Genomic DNA, 18,940 nt, shown 5'->3' on the forward strand with positions numbered 1-18,940 from the left:
CCTGATGGTTCCTAGTCAGATTCTTTAACCACTGAGCCACAATGGGAACTCCAGACACCCAATCATGATTAAGAAAGTAGGAGAAACTCTTCTGAAATAAAAGATACAGTCAGTGTGGAATTTAAAAGATCTATAGCAGACTTGGGGGAACTGGTTGTTTTTTTTTCTTTTTTGGCCACACCTCTGGCATGTGAAAGTTCCCCCTGTGCAACAAGAGAACTTCAAACTCTGGGAAACTTCTTGAAGAAAGACACTTGTCTTCAGATATTTTTCATCACAGTTTAATCAAAAAACATCAAGATCTTCCAAGAATCCAGGAAGAAAGATGATGTTTAAGATTCAAAACCTACACTGAATCCTGCTACTGCAACCAGCAGTAAAAATGGGAGAAAAAAGAATGTATACATGTATGTGTAACTGGGTCACCATGCTGTACAGTAGGAAAAAAAAATGAACTGGGGAAATAACAACAAAAAAATTAAAAATTAAATTAAATTAAATTTAAAAAAGAAAGAAAAATGGAGGGGGTTCCCATCATGGTGCAGCGGAAACAAATCCAGCTAGCATCCATGAGGACTCAGGTTTGATCCCTGGCCTTGCTCAGTGGGTTAAGGATCCAGCATTGCCAAGAGCTGTCGTGTAGGTCGCAGATGCGGCTCGGTTCCCGCGTTGCTGTGGCTGTGGTGTAAGCCGGCGGCTACAGCTCCGATTGGGCCCCTAGCCTGGGAACCTCCATATGCCTCCAGTGTAGCCCTAAAAAGACAAAAAAAAAAAAAAAAAAAAAAAAAAAAAAAAAAAAAAAAAAAAAAAGAAAAAGAAAAAAGAAAGAAAGAAAGAAAGAAAGAAGTGAAGGAATATTTCCTTGGGGGTGGGAGTGGAGGGGGACTGTAAGGAAAAAACTTAGAATTCCAAAAAGGATTTCTGTTAGTCTGGATATTTCAGCAGGAGGAATGAAGGGTCACCCACACACCAGCAGTCCCGTTCTCCTTCAGAAGACTGAGAGTTTAATGCTGAAAATGCACCAGAGTTCCCTGGTGGCCTAGTGCCTCGGGTGCAGACAAAAAAAAAAAAAAAAAAAAAAAAAAAAAAATGCACGGGCATTCCTGCTGTGGCACAGTGGGATCGGAGGCATCTCTGTAGCACCAGGACACAGGTTTGATCCCCAGCCCGGCACAGCAGGTTACAGGATCCAGTGTTGCCCCAGCTGTGGTGTAGGTTTTAACTGTGTCTTGGTTCTGATCCCCAGCCTGGGAACTGCACATGCCACAGGGCAGCCAAAAAAAGAAAAACAAAAAATGCATATAAAGGGAGCAAAAGTACTTAAAAAATTTTTTTTATTATGGTTGATTTACAATGTTCTGTCAATTTCTGCTGTATAGCGAGGTGCCCCAGTTGTATGTATATACATTCTTTTTCTCATATTGTCTTTTATTATGTTCTATCACAAGTGATTGGACATAGTTCCCCTTGCTGTACAGCAGGATCTCATCAAAAGCAGTTTTTGGGTTTTTATTCTTTTCAGGGCTGTACCATAAAGTTCCCAGGCTAGGGGTTGAATTAGAGCTACAGCTGCCAACCTACGCCATAGCCACAGCAGCACCAGATTCTTAACCCACTGAGTGGGGCCAGGGATCGAACCCGAGTCTTCATGGCTACTAGTCGCGTTTGTTACCACTGAGCCACAACGAGAACTTCCAAAAGCAGTGTTAAGAATACTTTTCATTCCCATTTCAGTGGCATGCTTATCACAGTGATGATCTCTCTACCTTTTATTAAAGATGACCAGAATGTTCAAAAGAAACTACTGCCTAACGCATCTTATTAGGGAAATATGAGATTGTGTCCCAGATCTGCTGGGTCCAGGACAAGAAATTTATAAGAGGTGCACACAGCGCTAAAGCTCCCCTTCCTCTAATCTTCTGCATCTGTGACCGTCTGCGAGGTGCTGGGTGGACAGGGAAGGGATCAGGAACCCGTAGACATGGTTTGAGTCTCAATACTGCTCTTGACCAGCGCAGCTGCAGGGGTATCATTGAACATCTGGGTACCTCTGTTCCCTCTGTCTGTAAAATGGTTGGAATACCCAGGATGCTGGCTTATTTGGAACCCTGAGTTGTGAATCCCCCCACCAGTGCAAACTTCTGTCTGCCTCAATAGGGCCTCCCCACCTGTTCTGGAAATTCCTCCTCTCCCTGGGGCTCAGGGACAATGAGTGAATTCTTTCATCTCTGGGAGGACAGCCCACCAGCTGGTTGAAAGGAGCTTCCTGTCTTGCTCCACCGCAGCGGCCCTTTCATGACAAGGGTCCCCCAATACTGGGCAGCTCTCCTGCAGGGTCCTGCAGGTTTTGCTCAGAGTGGGAAGGGGGGGTCTCTCCTCCACAATGTTCTATTTTTTTTTTTTTTTTGGATCTCTGCCCTGGATGTCAGGAAGTTTTGGGGCCAGGGATTGAACCCGCATCCCAGCAGTGAGCCGAGACACTGCGGTGACAATGCTAGATCCCTTTTTTTTTTTTTTTTTTTTTTTTTTTTTGGTCTTTTTGCCTTTTCTAGGGCTGCTTCCCGCAGCATATGGAGGTTCCCAGGCTAGGGATCTAACCGGAGGGAGCTGTAGCCGCCAGCCTACACCAGAGCAACGCTGGATCCAAGCTGTGTCTGCAACCTACACCACAGCTCACAGCAACGCTGGATCCTTAACCCAATGAGGAAGGGCAGGGATTGAACCCACAACCTCATGGTTCCTAGTCAGATTCATTAACCACTGCGCCACGACGGGAACTCTGACAATGCCAGATCCTTAACCAGTAGCATTGGGAGGCACCTTTTTTCTCAGCAGCCCCCTTGGTAGGGTGGACTTGACCTCTGGGCTGGGGAAAGCATCCTTCTCATCCTCTTGTGCTTCTTCTTGGGGTCCCTGCCCTTGCACCCCCTCCTCCTTCAGCAAAGAGTGAAGCTCTGGTTCCTCCGCTCTCTCTCACTGTGCACAGAGTTGAGCTCACAGTAAAACCCATCTGCTGACACCGGGTTGGGGTGGAGGAAGGCACAGCGGGGCACCCAGGAGGGAGTCCAGGCAGCTAGGGCTCAAAGGATCTGAACTCCTTATTCGATGTGTTAAATTACATGGAGATATACTTGTTGGAGAAAAAGGGAGGGGGGAGAAACAGTCAAATAAGACAAAATTATAACAGTTTAGTCATCACACAAAGTCAAGGACCTTTCATTCCACCTCAAGGGCTATAGATAATATTCGTAACCAAATCTTTTTCTAAACTTTTATTTATTTATTTATTTATTTGTCTGTTTTAGGGCCATACCCGTGGCACATGTTGAACTTCCCAGACTAGGGGTGGAATTGGAGTTGTAGCTGCTGGCCTACATCACAGCCACAGCAACGCCAGATCCAAGCCACATCTGTGACCTACACCACAGCTCACGGCAACCCTGGATCCTTAACCCACTGAGGGAGGCCAGGGATTGAACCCACGTCCTCGTGGATGCTAGTTGGGTTTGTTACCACTGCTCCATGACTGGAACTCCTCTGAACCAGATCTTTTATAGATACTGAACCACACACACACACACACACACACACACACACACAAGAACACATACACGCACACACGCATGTGCAAACACACACCCGCCTTGTGGAAGAAGTTTACAGAATGCGGCCACAAGCACATAAACTCCAGACCAGTTGGAACCAGATGGTGGATGATGTTGCTGGTGACCTCACCACAGACCAATCAGAAGAGCGTCCATGAGCTGATCACGCACCCGGCAACCTTCCCCCTCACACTATCTTTGAAAATCTTTTCCTAAAAGCCGTGGGGGGTGTTCTGGCCTTTTGAGCTGTAGCTGCCTGGACTCGGGACCAGAAGTGTCCCAGAATCCAGAATTTTTCAGAATAGAGGGAGGCAGTGTGTGGCCCAGGCACTGTATCAGCTGCAGAGTCTAGCAGGGTGTGGGGCAGCAGGGGAAAGTTACGCCTGCTGGGAGCCTGCACCAGAACCTTCGTAGCAGGACACTACCAAGCCCCATGTGATCTTGCATCCATTCTGGTCCAGCTTTGCTGCTAAATGTGTTTGTGGTAAACTCAGGAAAAATGTTTTGGTTTTCAGGGCTTTTTGGAGTTTAGAATTGTGGATCGAGGATTGGAGACCCGCCTTTTTCTCCTGGGTGTGGCTGAAAGTCCCTTCCTGCCAGCTGTTGGGGTGGAGGGGGAGTAGGGAGGAAAGGGCGGAAAGCCAAGTGCATTTATTTCGCACCAACTGTGTGCCTGACGCGCATCTGGCTCTTTCGCTTCTGTGATCCCATTAAGGGCTTGGGTGCTGGTGGGGGCCCGCCTGGACCATTCAGGGGAAAGGTCAGCTCAGTCTGATCTAAAAGCAGAAAGCAGGCTGCTAATGTGTTTACCCAATGCCTGGAGCAGGTGGGAGGTTCATCTGCTAATCTCTCCCAGCTGCCTCTAGGGCTGGCATCACCGAAAAGAGAGAGGCCGGGAGGGGCTGAGCAGAGCCCCTCAGGGTCTCAGATCAGCTGAGCCACCTCCCTTCCACCCCTTGGTGGAGAAAGAGCCTTCTTCTCCAAGTGGAGGAGGCTCAGGCGCGGGACCAAGGCCTCCCTTCCAAGCCTCCTGGCCCCTGAGCTAAGAGGGAACCTCCTTTCTTTGTCCTGGTCCTTGGCAACCATGAAAACTGCAGCCCTGGGGCTGTTTTGGGCCCTTGAACCCATTCTATCTTCTGGGCAGAAAGTTAAATGAAATCAATCCAGACCTCAGGCAGGGGTTGTGTTGCCCCAGCCCTGGGACAACACACCTGCTTAAGATCACCCCCTTTCCCAGGTGGCCCCCTCCCTGCATTGGATTCCCCCAGACCAGGAAAGGCCTGGAATCCTGAAGCTATCTTCTTTTCCTCTGGCATTGCCACTAGAAGTTGATCACAAGAGAAGTGATCAACTCAGAGAATGAAAGGCGGGCTCTAGGCTGGAAACAATATACATCTTTCCATCCATCCATCCATCCATCCATCTATTCATCCATCCATTCAGTCATTCATTCACTCAACCATCATTCATTTAGCTTCCTGGGGAGCCACTCCTGAAGGAAGGAGCCTCCTACCCCACCACACATTGCAAAGTAGGGTGTTGATAAGGTTTGTGGGCACAACCACAAAGACCCAAGTACATCTGGCGTGAGCTCCCTGAATGCCCCCCCCGCTACAATTCTGCCCCTCTGGGGAGTCCTGGAGCCTTTAGCACAGGTTCTGCCACCATACCCACAGATCGTGACCCCAGGCCACAGGGCAAGTGGGTGTCATGGATGACCTCTCGGACAGTGGCCCGGAAAGTCTTGCTGACAAAGCAGTAGAGGCCAAAATTAACCGCTGTGTTGAGCATGGCCGCCATGTTGGCCACATCCAAGGCCAGGTGGACCCTCCAGTCCCGGGAGACGGGGGCCACGTACAGGTGGTAGAGCATGACAAAGATCCTGGGTGCCCAAAGGAGTGCGAAGAGCGTGGTGACGCCCAGGAGGATGGCTGTGCTCTTGCCCACCCGGGGCGGCAGCCCTCTCTGGCTCCTCCTCCGGAGCCGGCAGATGATGGCCGAGTTGGCGACCAGGAAAACGCCACAAGGGATGAAATAGACGATGAGGCAGTGAGCCCACTTGAGGACCTTGTCCATTGTGCTGGGAGGGTCCGCGTCCCTCCACACATCCAGCCACCAGTAGAAGGGGATGCCGGTCAGCAGGGCAGCACCAAGGACAGCGGCAATGGCCCGGCGAGTCCGGCCAGGGGATGAGGTGGCCCGATGGCGCAGGGGGTGGCACAGGGCACTGTACCGGTCGACCGTGAGCAGGACAGCGATCCAGACTGAGGCGTGGTTGGCCGCAAACTCCAGGATGTTCGCTGTGCGCACCACGGCCCGGGGCACCTCCCGGGCTAGCACGGCGCCCTGCAGGAGGAAGCCCACGAACACGATGACCACCTGGGTGACGATATCCGAGGCTGTGAGCGCCAGAAGGTAGCAGTAGGAGGGCTTCCTGGTCCTGGCGGCAAGGCGGGCCAGGGCCGCTGTGGTCAGGAGATTAACTGACAGTAACCGAGGTTGGGGATGGGAGAGGTCAGAGGCGTTAGAAGGGCTGCTCAGATTTGCTTCAGCATCATCCCGCCCCACCTGCTGGTTCTGGCTTCTCTTTTCCTCTTCCCAGATCTTTCGTTCTTTCCTCCTTCTTTCCTTCCTTTCTTTTTTTTTTCCCCCTGCCGTACCTGCAGCATGTGGAAGTTCCCAGACCAGGGATCGAACCCACACCCCAGCAATGACCCGAGCCACAGCAGTGACAATGTCCGGTTTTTTCTTTTTTTTTTTTTTCTAGGGCCACACCCACAGCATATGGAGGTTCCCAGGCTAGGGGTCCAATTGGGGCTATAGCGTCCAGCCTACACCACAGCCACAGCAACGCCAGATCCTTAACCCACTGAGCGAGGCCAGGGATTGAACCCACAACCTCATGGTTCCTAGTCAGATTTGTTTCTGCTGCACCACTACGCTGGATTCTTAAGCCGCTGAACAACCAGGGAGCTCCCTCCAGATCCTTCTTACAACTCACTGGGTCAGGAAGGTTAACAGACCTGTCCTGCCCTGTCCAGCCACACAGTGCCAGCCTCTTGCCTTACACACAGGCTTCCCTGGTGACAGGCAGGGACAGGCAATTGCCCATCCTACCTGTCCTTGCCTGCATCCACACCCCACCCTGACCCCCAGCGCTGCCCTCTGAGTGCAGTGGATGGTACAGGACACTTTCCACGGAGCTGAGGGAGCCCTGCATGCATTTAGTCATCCTAAGAGAGTGCCCCTTCCTCGGGGGCAGAAGCGGGCTGTCTGCTCTGGTAAAACCTTGGGTTTGCTTATTTATTTATTTTGCTTTTTAGGGCCACGCCCTCGGTGCACAGAAGTTCCCAGTCTAGGGGTACCATTGGAGCTACAGCTGCCGGCCTGCACCACAGCCACAGCAACGTGGGATCTGAGCCACACCTGCGACCTACACCACAGCTCATGGTGGATCTTAACCCACGGAGCAGGGCCACGGATCGAACCCGTGTCCTCATGGATACTAGTGGGGTTCATTTCCACTGAGCCACACCTTGGGTTTAACTATTATCACTCTTCCCGGCCTCTCACTTTTACTTCCACTATGCTTTGCTCTCTGATGACCCAGATCACCCCACAAAGGCAAAGGGATCCCTGGGGTCTATGTCCTGGGTCTCAGGGGTCAGCACAGAGGATTGGCACCCATTGAAGGAGGACCCCCATTTCTTGCCAACCCCCAGACCCCAGCTCCCCACTCACCAGGCAGCCCCAGGCCCAGCAGGACGCTGTAGTAGATGACAGGGATGACACCGGCCACACATGGGGACCTCCCTGGGATCTCTGGCCAATGGCCTTCAAACTCCTGGCTCAGCCCACTGCCATTGGCGGTAGGCAGCAGGGTCGCTCGAGGCTGGCCAGCTAGGAAGGGCAGAAGTGGGGGTTAGAGCCTTCGGTCTCTTTCCAGCCTGGCCTGGCAGCAGCCCCCCCCCCCGCCCCCCGACCCTGACCCCGACCCTGAGGCCTTTATTCACCCCTGCTCTGGGCCGGCCCCCGGTCAGGCCTGGCCAAAGGGTAATTGCTATTGTCAAGTCCCCTCCATCCCAGGCCATGGCTCAGTGGCCTGGCTCCCCCATGAATGGGAGGAAGGACTCGGTGGGCGTTTCTTGTTGTCAGAGCCATTTCTCGATCTCATTGCTCCCCGTGGATCTTAAGGCTGGAAAGCAGATCCCTAAAATGGGCTGCTAGTCACTGGTGGGGGTGGGGATGGAGGTGGGGCACTTGTGAAATACAGGTTCCTGAGCCTCGCTCCAGGCAGTCTGAGCCAGAGAGTCCGGACTGGGGCTTGAGCAGCTATGGTTTTTAAAGCATCCTGGGTGATTTGAACCACAGGCAGCTGCGTGGCTTTACCAAATGGCAGCCCATCTTTAAGGAGAGATGTTAACGGAGTTCCCGTCACGGCTTAGCAGTAATGAACCCGACTAGTACCCATGAGGACTCAGGTTCGATCCCTGGCCTCACTCAGTGGGTTAAGGATCTGCTGTGATCTGTGGTGTGGGTTGAAGATGCAGCTTGGATTTGGCATTGCTGTGGCTGTGGCTGTGGTGTAGGCCGGCAGCTGCATCTCTGATTCGACCCTAGCCTGGGAACTTCCATATGCGGCAGGTGTGGCCCTAAAAACAAAAACAAACAAAAAACAAAAAAGGAGAGATGTTACTAAGTTCCCCTCCTTTAGATGATAAAGAACTTCCTCCTCTAATGCTCTTGGAGCTGGGACGGCCCTGGCTTTCTGATGGGGAAGCTGAGTCCAGGAGGTAGGGTGACCTGCCTGCCATCACACGCAGCTGGCTGGTGGCCAGTCTGGGATAAAGACCAGCCACATGCTCTGGTCCTGCCCGCCTCAGCCCACGCTTTAGGATTTGGGGTTTCACCTTCCGACTTTGATTTCCCCCAGCAGCTTCAAGCTCCCCGCCCTGGGCTCTAGGTTTCTTACTGGCCCTTCCGCCTTTCTCACCCCTTCCACCCCCGACCTAGAGGCTTTACCTGTGCCTTGTCCCGTAAGCCTCATGCTCCTGGGTCCTGAGTCTTGGGTCACCCTGTGGCTTTTTCTGGGGGTCCCTGCAGCTCTCTCTCAGCATTGCCAGCTCTCCACGATTCTTCCAGCAGCACTGAGCCAGCGGTCAGCGCCTGAGAGGTGGGGTGGTGGGAGGGGGGAGGAGGAGGAAGGAGAGGGTGGGGCTGAGGTGGAGGGAATAAGCCTGTAATGCAGATGCTGCCTGGAGCAAAGGATCGCGAGAGGGCACAGGCAGGGAAGGGGAGAGGCTGGGAGGGGGACCCGGGGGAGGAGGTGGCCTCGGGGCTCTGGTGGGGCTGCCTTGGGCTCCAAGGGCACTGGGCTCAGGCTGACAGTCACACCCTGGGGGCAAGGACCTTGGGGACAGAAGGATTTCCAGAGCTGATTCTACTAATTTTAGAGAGTGGGGGAAACCAGTGCCAGGGGAGGAGAGGTGAGGCTGCCATGGGCAGGACCCCCTTCTGGAGAGAGGACTCAGGGGCCAAGTTTGAAGGAGTCAGTCCTGTGGTGGCTGTGGGCTATGGGCCAAGGAGGCTACCCAGGGGGCTGCTGGCTTGGAAGCATGGCAGGAAGCCATGTGCAATGCCCGCCAGGACCACCAGGAGAAGCCTCCCAGGCTGCCAGCCATGCTGGGAAGGCAAGACCCAGTGCCCTACCCCCGCAAGCTATTGTTTTCCTGGTGAAACGGACCATCCTTCATGGAAAATCAGTCACTGGCAAATAAACACCACCTAGTGTAGCCAACACTCTGGAGAGGCTGGGATCTGCTTCTGGCCAGTTGCCCCACCCCACGAGGGGAAGAGTGACCAGTGCAGCCCACAGTGGGCGCCAGGGACACTGTGTGGATTTTCTCCAGGGAGAGTTGAGGCCCAGCCTGGTATCGCTTGCCCCGCTTGCCCTCTGGGAATGTTGCTGAGTGGGTTTCTAGGCCCCCTCCGTTACATCCCACCTCTGGGGCTAGAGCTCTCTGAAATCCCAGCCCCACCTCCACACCCAGTTGGGGGACTCACAGAGGCCTTGCTGCCCCCTGGTGGCCAGGTCCTGACTCTGCAGGCTTCCGAGAGTCACTGGCTTTAGCCAAGTCACCTGGACAACAGGCAGTACCCACTCAGGTCCCCAGGCAGAGTGTCTGGGACTCCAGCCCCAGAGAAGGCAAGGAATTCCCCAACCTGCAACCCCCCTGCAGCAGGAGACTGTGGGTGAGCAAGGGGCCGCTTACAGCCTGATGTGAATCTCTGCCAACATTTCCCAGGACCTCCCCTGTCCTCCATGTGCCACCCTACTGGCAGCCCTGCAGGCTCAATCCAGTTACATCCGTTTCACACAAGAGGGAATCGAGGCTCAGAGAAGTCCAGCAACTAGGCTAAAGCCACAGAGCTAGTAAGTGGGGGTTGGAATCCAAACTCAGGTTTGTCCTTTCCCTAGAGCAGGTGGCTGGTCACTGCCTCCCACCATCTTCTGCCGAAGAGCAGGTGCTCAGCCCGCCAGAGGCCACTGTGAGCTCAGGCTTTATAGAGGAGGGGGAGTGGGTCAGGCACCCAGCACTCCAGCTGGCGGAAGAGCGTGATGCCGAGGCAGAACAGTGGGTGTGGCACCGGGGGATAGCCTGGTTTCAGGGGCAGCTTACAATACTGAGTCAGTGACTTCAGGGAACGATTCCTTCCTGCTATATATATATATTTTTTTTTTCTTTTTAGGGCCACACCCATGGCATATGGTGGTTTCCAGGCTAGGGGTCAAATTGGACCCCTAAGTGTAGGCCGGCAGCTACATCTCTAATTGGAGCTCTAACCTGGGAACCTCCATATACCATGGGTGCAGCACGAAAAAGACAAAATATATATATATATGAATAACAAGTTAGAACTAGTAAGGGGCGGGACTTCTTAGAGATGGGGAGTTTGGGGGAACCCTCCTGAGTCTTCTTAGTAACCTGGAGCCTCCCTGATCTCTGCACACTTGAAATGCCACTCATCTAATTCTAGAAGGTAGATCTTAGCCTGAGGGTGTACATAACACCATAACACTCCCCAGAATGCTTAGAACATACAGGTGCTCTGGCGCATAGGTGGGGCGTGGGAGTTTCTGGTGCAGGTGGGTGACACATCTAGAGACAGACACATCTAGCCGCAGAGCCTCTGGAGACTGAAGGTGTTTTTTTGTTTTGTTTTGTTTTGTTTTTTTGGCTGTGACTGTGACATGCAGAAGTTCCCAAGGCAGGGTTCAGACATGAGCCACAGCAGCAGCCCAAGCCTCTGCAGTGACAGCGCTGGATCCTTAACCTGCTGAGCCACAGGAGAACTCCAAGACTAGAGTTAAGAAGTGTGTTTAGGTGGCCTAGCGTTTAAGGGTTCAGCATTGTTACTGCTATAGCCCAGGTTCGATCCCTGGCCCAGGAACTTCTGCATACAGCAGGTGTGGCCAAAAAGACCAAAACCAGTTTCCACACTAAAGAAACTCAAAATTAGCAAGAAAATCAAGAGGTAAGTAAATACTTCAAAAAAAAAAAAAAGGATATTAAAAAAAGTATGTTGGAGTTCCCACCATGGCTCAGTGGTAACAAACCTGACTAGTATCCATGAGGATGCGGGTTCGATTCCTTACCTGGCTCAATGGTGCTGCCGTGAGTGACGGTGTAAGTCACAGACTTGGCTCAGATCTGGCCTTGCTGTGGCTGTGGCGTAGGTCGTTAGCTGTAGCTCTGATTCAGTCCCTAGCCTGGGAACTTGCATGTACCTCAGGTTCGGCCCTAAAAAGACCAAAAAAAAAAAAAAGAGCCACGTTTACTGAAAGACCATTTTCTGAGTGGTGGGTTCTCTTATCATCATCAATGACATTCCTATTGAAAAGCATTGTGCGCAGAAGCCAGGCTGCACTCAGAGGCCTGGACTCCAGTCACGCTGAGGCTCTGTCTTGCTGGGCTGGGCCAGGGAGGTACTGCAGCCCACGGGAAGGGCAGGCAGGCAGCCAGTAGGCAAGGGGTGGTGGATCTGGATGAGGGGAGCCAGGCGTGAAGGTCAGGGCAGCCGGGAGGGGTTTCCGCTGGGCTGGACAGCTGCATCTCTGCCAGCACGGACGAGGCAGGTGCCAGACCCAATTCCGGCTTTCTCCCCCGCCCCAGAGAGGGGGTGGAGCTGTTGCGTCTCTCTGTGCCAGCCAGGGGCAGAAATCAATGCATCGAGCTGGTCTCTGGGATCCAGAGAACAAGGGACAGCAGGCTGCGACCTGTCCCCAGTGAAGGACCAGGCCTCAGGGAGAACCTCTTAGCTGGATCTCTCGGGAGAGGCCCCTCCCCCACACTTCAATTCAGCAACTTCAAAGGACTCCCTCCCATGAAGATCTGGGCCAGGCCCTACTTGTTCCTGAAAAAGGTGAGGCCTCAATGGTACTGGCCCATCCATATGCACGCCCCGCAGGCTCTAAGCCTCACCCTCCTGATTTTAGAAGAGCACCCCTAGGAGTTCCCTCTGTGGTTCAGCGGAAATGAGCCTGACTAGTATCCATGAGGACATGGGTTTGATCCCTGGCCTCACTCAGTGGGTTAAGGAACTGGCTTTGCCATGAGCTGTGGTGTAGATTGCAGATGCAGCTCGTCTGCTGCTCTGATTCAACCCCTAGTCTGGGAAGTTCCATATGGCTTGGGTGCAGTGCTAAAAAGAAAAAAAAAAAAAAAGAAGAAGAAGAAAGAAAGAAAGGAAAAAGAGCACGCCTCTGCCCTAACCCAGCCAGGGCCGCCAGCTAGGTCTCTGCCTCAGTCTCTCCCGCTGCAGAGATGGGGTCCTGATTCTGCTGTGTGTACCCTTGGAACTCTGAGATGGGAAAACTCTCAGTAGGAAGTTGGTCAGAAGCTGCTAAAGAAGCCTTCCAATGAGGTGAACCAAGAGACCTGAGACCGCTTGGGAAGGTGAATATGAGTGAGTGAAGGAGCATCTCCAGTCTCCCCCCCTGGATTTGCACTGGATGGGCAGGGGGCTGGGCTTCCTGCCGAGGACCCGCCTCCAGCGAGGTGGCCAGCCCTATTCTGGCCAGGGATGCTCCCCTGCAGGGGTGCCCAGGGTAGTGTTCAGCTGCTCTATGCCTGGCCCTGCCATCTCAGCCCACCTTGACCGTGGTGGGGGGTGGTGAAGGTCACAGCCCCCATCTCTCTAAAGGCCCCTCACCCTCCCCAGAGCATGGCAGGAGCATTGTTCAACAAAGAACAGGGAAATGATACCCGTTACCCCCTGGGCCTCAATTTGAGACACTTACCCTCTTTTCTGGAGGGCTAGCCCACCCCAAAATGGGAGAAGGGGAGGGCAGCCTGAGCCACCGCCCCCCTCTCCTCTTCCAGGCCCTTCCTTTGCAGTCGGCTCACCACGGGGCTCTGGCCACGATGCTGCCAAGCGTACCCTGTGCCAGTTAGAGACTGCACAGGGCGTTGGGGGAGGGGCTGCGGACCCTCCAGGCTGGTGGCTGCCAGTGGTCCCGAAGCCCTTGGCCTGCCCTTTGGAGAGCCTTAATCTTCCCAGAAGAGGAATGACTAGCTCTGCTGGGTGGTAGGAGATGTGGGGGAGGATGCCGGATCTGTTCCCCTCGGGGGCCCACGGGCAGCACAATAGCCCCTGGGGCTGCCTCTCTCTGGCTTAAGTGGTTGCCCGGGCAACCGCTGGGGCCAGTTTCCACCAATCCGAGGCAGGGGCTGAGTTGGGGGAGGGAAGCCGGCCGAGAAAGGGAGGGTGCCGGCCCCTTGAGCTAGATGGTATATAAGGAGGAGGGATGTGCACGGTCCCCTCCAGTGGGCTTGGGGGCAGGGCACAAAGATGCTTAGGCTGGGCTACGCCAAGCCTGGATCCTGGGCCAGCTTCTGGGCCATCCTGACTTTGGTGGGCCTGGCCACTCATGCAGGTGAGTGGGCTGTGGGCCGGGAGAGGGGGCAGGACCTTCCAGCTCTAGCTGCACACAGCCAGAAGAGGGCGATGTGCAGCAGACCAGGATCGGCAGAGTCAGCTGGGTGGAGGAGGGCAGCCTGCCTCCGAGGGTTGGAGGGCTGGGCGGGCAGGCAGGCAGGGGGCAGAACGACTGGAAGATTTTTCCACGGTCCATTGTCCTAGGCAGCTGGCCTAGACCGAGCAGAGTGGGATGCTGTGCTGGTCCTTCAAAGTGACAGCTTGGGGAGGCGAGGCTGGGAAAGAACCATGGGCTCCTGTCACCCCCTTTCTTCCTGCCTCTGTCTCCCTTTCTCTTACACATAGAGGCTCTGCTCTTACATGAGCCTTCTCCTCAATAGTCCCCAGACGTGTGTGTCTGTGTGTGTGTGTGTGTGAGATATCCATCTGCTGCTGTCAGCTCCTCACACCTTCCCCCGCTTGGAGAAGCTGCTGGCCATTTTCTGTCAATGAATTTGCTGTGACTGAGTGCATGTCCCCATCTGACCCTCACGGGTGTCCCTGGAAACATGACAGCAGGGCCCAGCGCAGTTTGCCTGGAAGCGGGGACGCCAGCCTCAACCCGTAGGTACCTTGAGGGTCCCATTCCAGGACCAGCTACCCCTCTGTGCTTTCTCTGGTCTTCCAAGGCCAGTGTAGACGTCTAACTCACAGATCCAGACCCAGGAAGGCAGCTGGCCCTGGAAACAGCTTCTCCTCCAGGCCGCCACCTCCCCTCACGATCCGCCCCTTCCCTCCCACTCATTGCCCGGCCCCCAACCCTTTCTCCCTTCCCAGCAGGCCAAGCCCATCCTCTTCAAGAGCCTTTTTTTTTTTTTTTTGTCTTTTTGCCTTTTGAGGGCTGCTCCTACGGCATATGGAGGTTCCCAGGCTAGGCGTCCCATCAGAGCTGTAGCCACCGGCCTATGTCAGAGCCACAGCAACGTGGCATCTGAGCCGCATCTGCAACCTACACCACAGCTCACAGCAATGCCAGATCCCCAACCCACTAAGCAAGGCCAGGGATCAAACCCGCAACCTCATGGTTCCTAGTCGGATACGTTAACCCCTGCACCACAACGGGAACTCCTCTTCAAGAGCCTTTGCAGGGCTGGTTCCTGGACTCCGGCTGGCTCCTCATCACTTTCTTGGGGAGCCTGTCTCTGATTCCCAGAGCAACACAGGATCTGAGCCGCATCTGCAACCTACACTACAGCTCACGGCAAAGCCGTATCTTTAACCCACTGATCAAGGCCAGGGATTGAACCTGCAACCTCATGGTTCCTAGTCGGACTCATTAACCACTGAGCCACGACAGGAACTCCCAACTAATTTGTGCTTTTATGAGTGTAAGGAGCGGGCTTGTTTTGGTCACTGTGCTGTACTGAGCTCCCTGGAGTGTCTGGCTTATAGTAAAGGCTCAATAGCCATTTGTTAGCAAATGCACTGCTTCAGGCAGCTCTTGGCCTGTGTACGTGGACACTTCTTCACGACATGAGAGGGGTGGGGACTGAGAGGTTCCTCCAGGCTTGGCTGGGGGTCTGGCATCATGGAGACCAGCTCTGGACATTTTATCCCATGCTAGAGCATGACTTCTCCCTGCCAGGAAACTGTCCCCCTCCCCTGACTTCCAAGGGCATCCTCTCAGGGTCTGCTCAGGGTCAGGTTCACAGGCTTCGCTACCCAGGATGTTCTTGTGCCCACACACATGCATCCACACCCTTCAGGGGCACAAACAGGTAAGCACACAGCCTTCCCAGGCCCACCCACTCTCTGCCCACATCCAATCACACGCATCTCCAGCTGGACCCTCTGCATCCCCAGAATGCTGCCTGGGGCCCGGGCGCTGTCTCAGACTGTGCTGTGTTCCTTCCTGCTCCAGCCCACAAAGCCGATGTCGGCGGGGAGTCAACAGGCACCTCCATCAACCACTCCCAGATGCTGCTCCAACGCCTGCAGGAGCTGCTGCGGCAGGGCAATGCCAGCGACGTGGTCCTGCGGGTGCAGGCGGCGGGCACCGACGAGGTCCGAGTCTTCCATGCCCACCGCTTGCTCCTGGGGCTGCACAGTGAGCTGTTCCGGGAGCTGTTGAGTAACCAGAGCGAGGTGGTGCTGCAGGAGCCCAGGGACTGTGCTGCTGTCTTTGACAAGTTCATCAGGTGGGGAAGGATCCCTTCATCCCTTTTCCAGCCTCTGGCTTCTCTACTCACAGGGTGAGGGAAGTCCTGGCTCCTAGCAGATATCAATGGCCATTCCCTGGACGGTGTTAGGATGACGGTGCAAACACCTCCTTCTTAGTGCAGTGTGATTCCCTGTTTCTGCCCGGACACTCTGTGTCATTTGATGTCAATTACCAAATGCTCCCACATCTGCTTACAAACCTGTCATTGAGGGCTTTTAAAAACTAGATTCCTGGCCTCACCCTGGATCCTGGGCTTCAGGTCTAGGGTTGGACGAAGCTGTCCTTTCTGATTTTAATATCTCCATGCGGTTTTGATGTCTAGCCAGGTTTTGAACCACAGGGCTAGGGAATTGAAAAAGCTTAAGCAGCTCTCTCTCTCTTAAAAAAATTTTTTTTAGGGCTGCACCCATGGCATATGGAAGTCCCCAGGCTAGGTGTCAAATCAGAGCTTCAGCTGCTGGCCTACGCCACAGCCGCAGCAACTCCAGATCCGAGCTGTATCTGAGATCTGCGCTGCAGCTTGCAGCAATGCCGGATCCTTAACCCAGAGAGGCCAGGGATCAGATCTGCATCCTCATGGATACTACCTGGGAACTCCTAGCCAGCTCTCTTCCCCACCTCCTGCTTCTCGCTAGTGTGTTGCCCTGGGGCACCATTTACACTCTAGTCTGAGCAAGTGACCCTGATTAATGGCTTAGACAAGATGGCTGCAGAATTCCTGTCACTGCTTCCAACTTCCAGGCAACAGGAAAAGGGATAACACAGAAGGGCAAAAGGGTCTTTTCTCCCACCCCAGTCTGCTCTATGTATCCAGTCTGCTCTAGGTATCCAGCCTTTCTTCAATCCCACTCTGCCTTTGCCACCATCTCATTGGCTAGATCTTAGTCACATGACCATATCCTCCAAGGAAGCCTGGGAAACTCCTTTTATTCCCAGAGGCAAATAGCGCAGTTAAATGGCTTTCGCACACTCACAGCAAGTAGCTGGCAGAATATGAATCCAAACCCGGATTGTAAATCCCACAATGGTAGGAGCCACTCTGTCTTGTTCCAGCACAGGGTTTGCCACCTAGCCAGTGCCCAATAAATGCATGCTATTTCTATATTCCCAGGAGAAATGGAAAGAGGCATGAGATAGGATGGGCTTGGGTGGGTCCTTGAGAGGAAAAGGGAGGAAGACTCAGGGCTTATTGCTCTGTCGACACCCTTGACCACGGAGCTCTTTACCCAAAGCTCGGTGCTCTCCGGACTCAGAGCGGCTCTGAGGGGCTCTGGGGTGTGCGTGGTGGGGCGGGCTCGCCGTGATCGCTCCCGTTTCTGTGCCTCTCCCGCAGGTACCTCTACTGCGGCGAACTGACCATGCTGCTGGCGCAGGCCATTCCGCTGCACAGGCTGGCCACCAAGTACGGTGTGGCCTCCCTGCAGCGCGGCGTGGCCGACTACATGCGCGCACACCTGGCGGGCGGCGTGGGCCCGGCGGTGGGCTGGTACCACTACGCGGTGAGCACCGGGGACGAGGCCCTGCGCCAGAGCTGCCTGCAGTTCCTGGCCTGGAACTTGTCGGCCGTGGCCGGGAGCGCCGAGTGGGGGGCCGTGAGCCCCGAATTGCTGGCGCAGCTGCTGCCGCGGTCGGACCTGGTGCTGCAGGACGAGCTGGAGCTGTTCCACGCGCTGGAAGCGTGGCTGGGCCGCGCGCGGCCGCCGCCCGCCGTGGCCGAGCGGGCGCTGCGCTCCATCCGCTACCCCATGATCCCGCCGGCCCAGCTGTTCCAGCTGCAGGCGCGCTCGGCCGCCCTGGCGCGCCACGGCCCGGCGGTGGCCGACCTCCTGCTGCAGGCCTACCAGTTCCACGCCGCCTCGCCGCTGCACTACGCTAAGTTCTTCGACGTCAACGGCAGCGCCTTCCTGCCCCGCAACTACCTCGCGCCCGCCTGGGGCGCCCCTTGGGTCATCAACAACCCGGCCCGCGACGATCGCAGCACCAGTTTCCAGACCCAGCTGGGCCCGAGCGGCCACGACTCGGGCCGTCGGGTCACGTGGAACGTGCTCTTCTCTCCGCGCTGGCTGCCCGTCAGCCTGCGGCCAGTCTACGCGGACGCCGCGGGCACTGCGCTGCCCCTGGCGCGCCCAGAGGACGGCCGGCCGCGGCTCGTGGTCACACCCGCCAGTAGCGGCGGCGACGCGGCGGGCGTGAGCTTCCAGAAGACGGTGCTGGTGGGGGCGCGCCAGCACGGCCGCCTGCTGGTGCGCCACGCGTACAGCTTCCACCAGAGCAGCGAGGAGGCCGGCGACTTCCTGGCGCACGCCGACCTGCAGCGGCGCAACTCGGAGTACCTGGTGGAGAACGCCCTGCACCTCCACCTCATCGTCAAGCCCGTCTACCACACCCTCATCCGGACCCCCAAGTAGCCAAGCCGGGCCAGCGCGGGGAGCTCGGTGCCCCTGACACCTCTGGATCAGGAAATAAAGGCCCAGCAGAGACGGCCCAGAGGGACTGGCGGTGGCATGGCCAGTGGAGGTGCCTACCCTTGCCCCCTGAGTGGCCAGGCGCAGGTGGCCTTGGAGCTGGGTGGAATCCACGCGAGGGGTGGTAGACCAGATGGCTGGTTTCAGGAGCCGATTTCAGGCTGACTTGAGGGTAACGCTCTTGGTAGAATAAACTGATGCTCAAAGAGGCGAGGGGATGATGAAACCACCCAGTTACTGGGTCCAAACAGTCCAAGGGGGGTCCCATAGGTCAGGGGTTTCCCATCTTTTGTTAGCTTTTCCTGAGACCCCCTTCTTCCCTGCCCCGCCTCCAAGCACAGGGAACACAGCAGGTAAGAGCCTCCAGATGGTCAGGGCACTAGGTACCCCTGCGGGAGCTTTCTCACCTGGAAGCTGAGGGACTTAGCAGAACCATTTCTGAGTCCTGACTTCCTGGGGGCAACACCTCATTTGGGTTGTGGACCACAGCAAGTCTCTGACCTTTCCTGGGAGGGGGTCTGGGCAGGTGTGAAGGCTGCTGGGATGGGGCATGAATGGGCCTGATAGCCCCGCCCTTCCTGGGGAGGGGCCTCAGGGTCTAGAGAAAAACCACTTTCCCCAGGAGGTGGTAGGTTGGTGCTATACTATCACCTGGGTGGGGGAGGGTGTGGGGGAGGGGAGGGGGAAGGTGTTGGGTTGAATCTTAGTCATTCATGACTGCCGCACATTCC

The 18,940-nt window shown here is 55.3% G+C and overlaps 2 protein-coding genes across 2 annotated transcripts; one reads left to right on the top strand and one right to left on the bottom strand.

The window, feature by feature from the left end:
* On the bottom strand, positions 5,217-8,722 carry GPR142 (G protein-coupled receptor 142). The gene is given in 4 exon segments (XM_021066682.1): positions 5,217-6,088; positions 7,347-7,505; positions 8,628-8,679; positions 8,681-8,722. Coding segments are annotated over 4 exon segments (1,125 nt in total).
* BTBD17 (BTB domain containing 17) lies at positions 13,363-18,853 on the top strand. Its single transcript, XM_021066681.1, has 3 exons — positions 13,363-13,542; positions 15,445-15,721; positions 17,078-18,853. The coding sequence occupies exons 1-3, from the start codon at positions 13,458-13,460 to the stop codon at positions 18,150-18,152; spliced, it is 1,437 nt and encodes a 478-aa protein (XP_020922340.1). The 5' UTR covers positions 13,363-13,457; the 3' UTR covers positions 18,153-18,853.

Source organism: Sus scrofa, chromosome 12, assembly GCF_000003025.6.
Source record: "Sus scrofa isolate TJ Tabasco breed Duroc chromosome 12, Sscrofa11.1, whole genome shotgun sequence".
Lineage (NCBI taxonomy): Eukaryota > Metazoa > Chordata > Mammalia > Artiodactyla > Suidae > Sus > Sus scrofa.

Excerpts from the sequence above, each read along its gene's own strand:
- BTBD17 (XM_021066681.1), top strand. The coding sequence starts at position 13,458 with ATGCTTAGGCTGGGCTACGCCAAGCCTGGATCCTGGGCCAGCTTCTGG. Across the intron at positions 13,543-15,444 it reads GGGCCTGGCCACTCATGCAG|CCCACAAAGCCGATGTCGGC; the intron begins GTGAGTGGGCTG and ends TTCCTGCTCCAG. Across the intron at positions 15,722-17,077 it reads GTCTTTGACAAGTTCATCAG|GTACCTCTACTGCGGCGAAC; the intron begins GTGGGGAAGGAT and ends CCTCTCCCGCAG.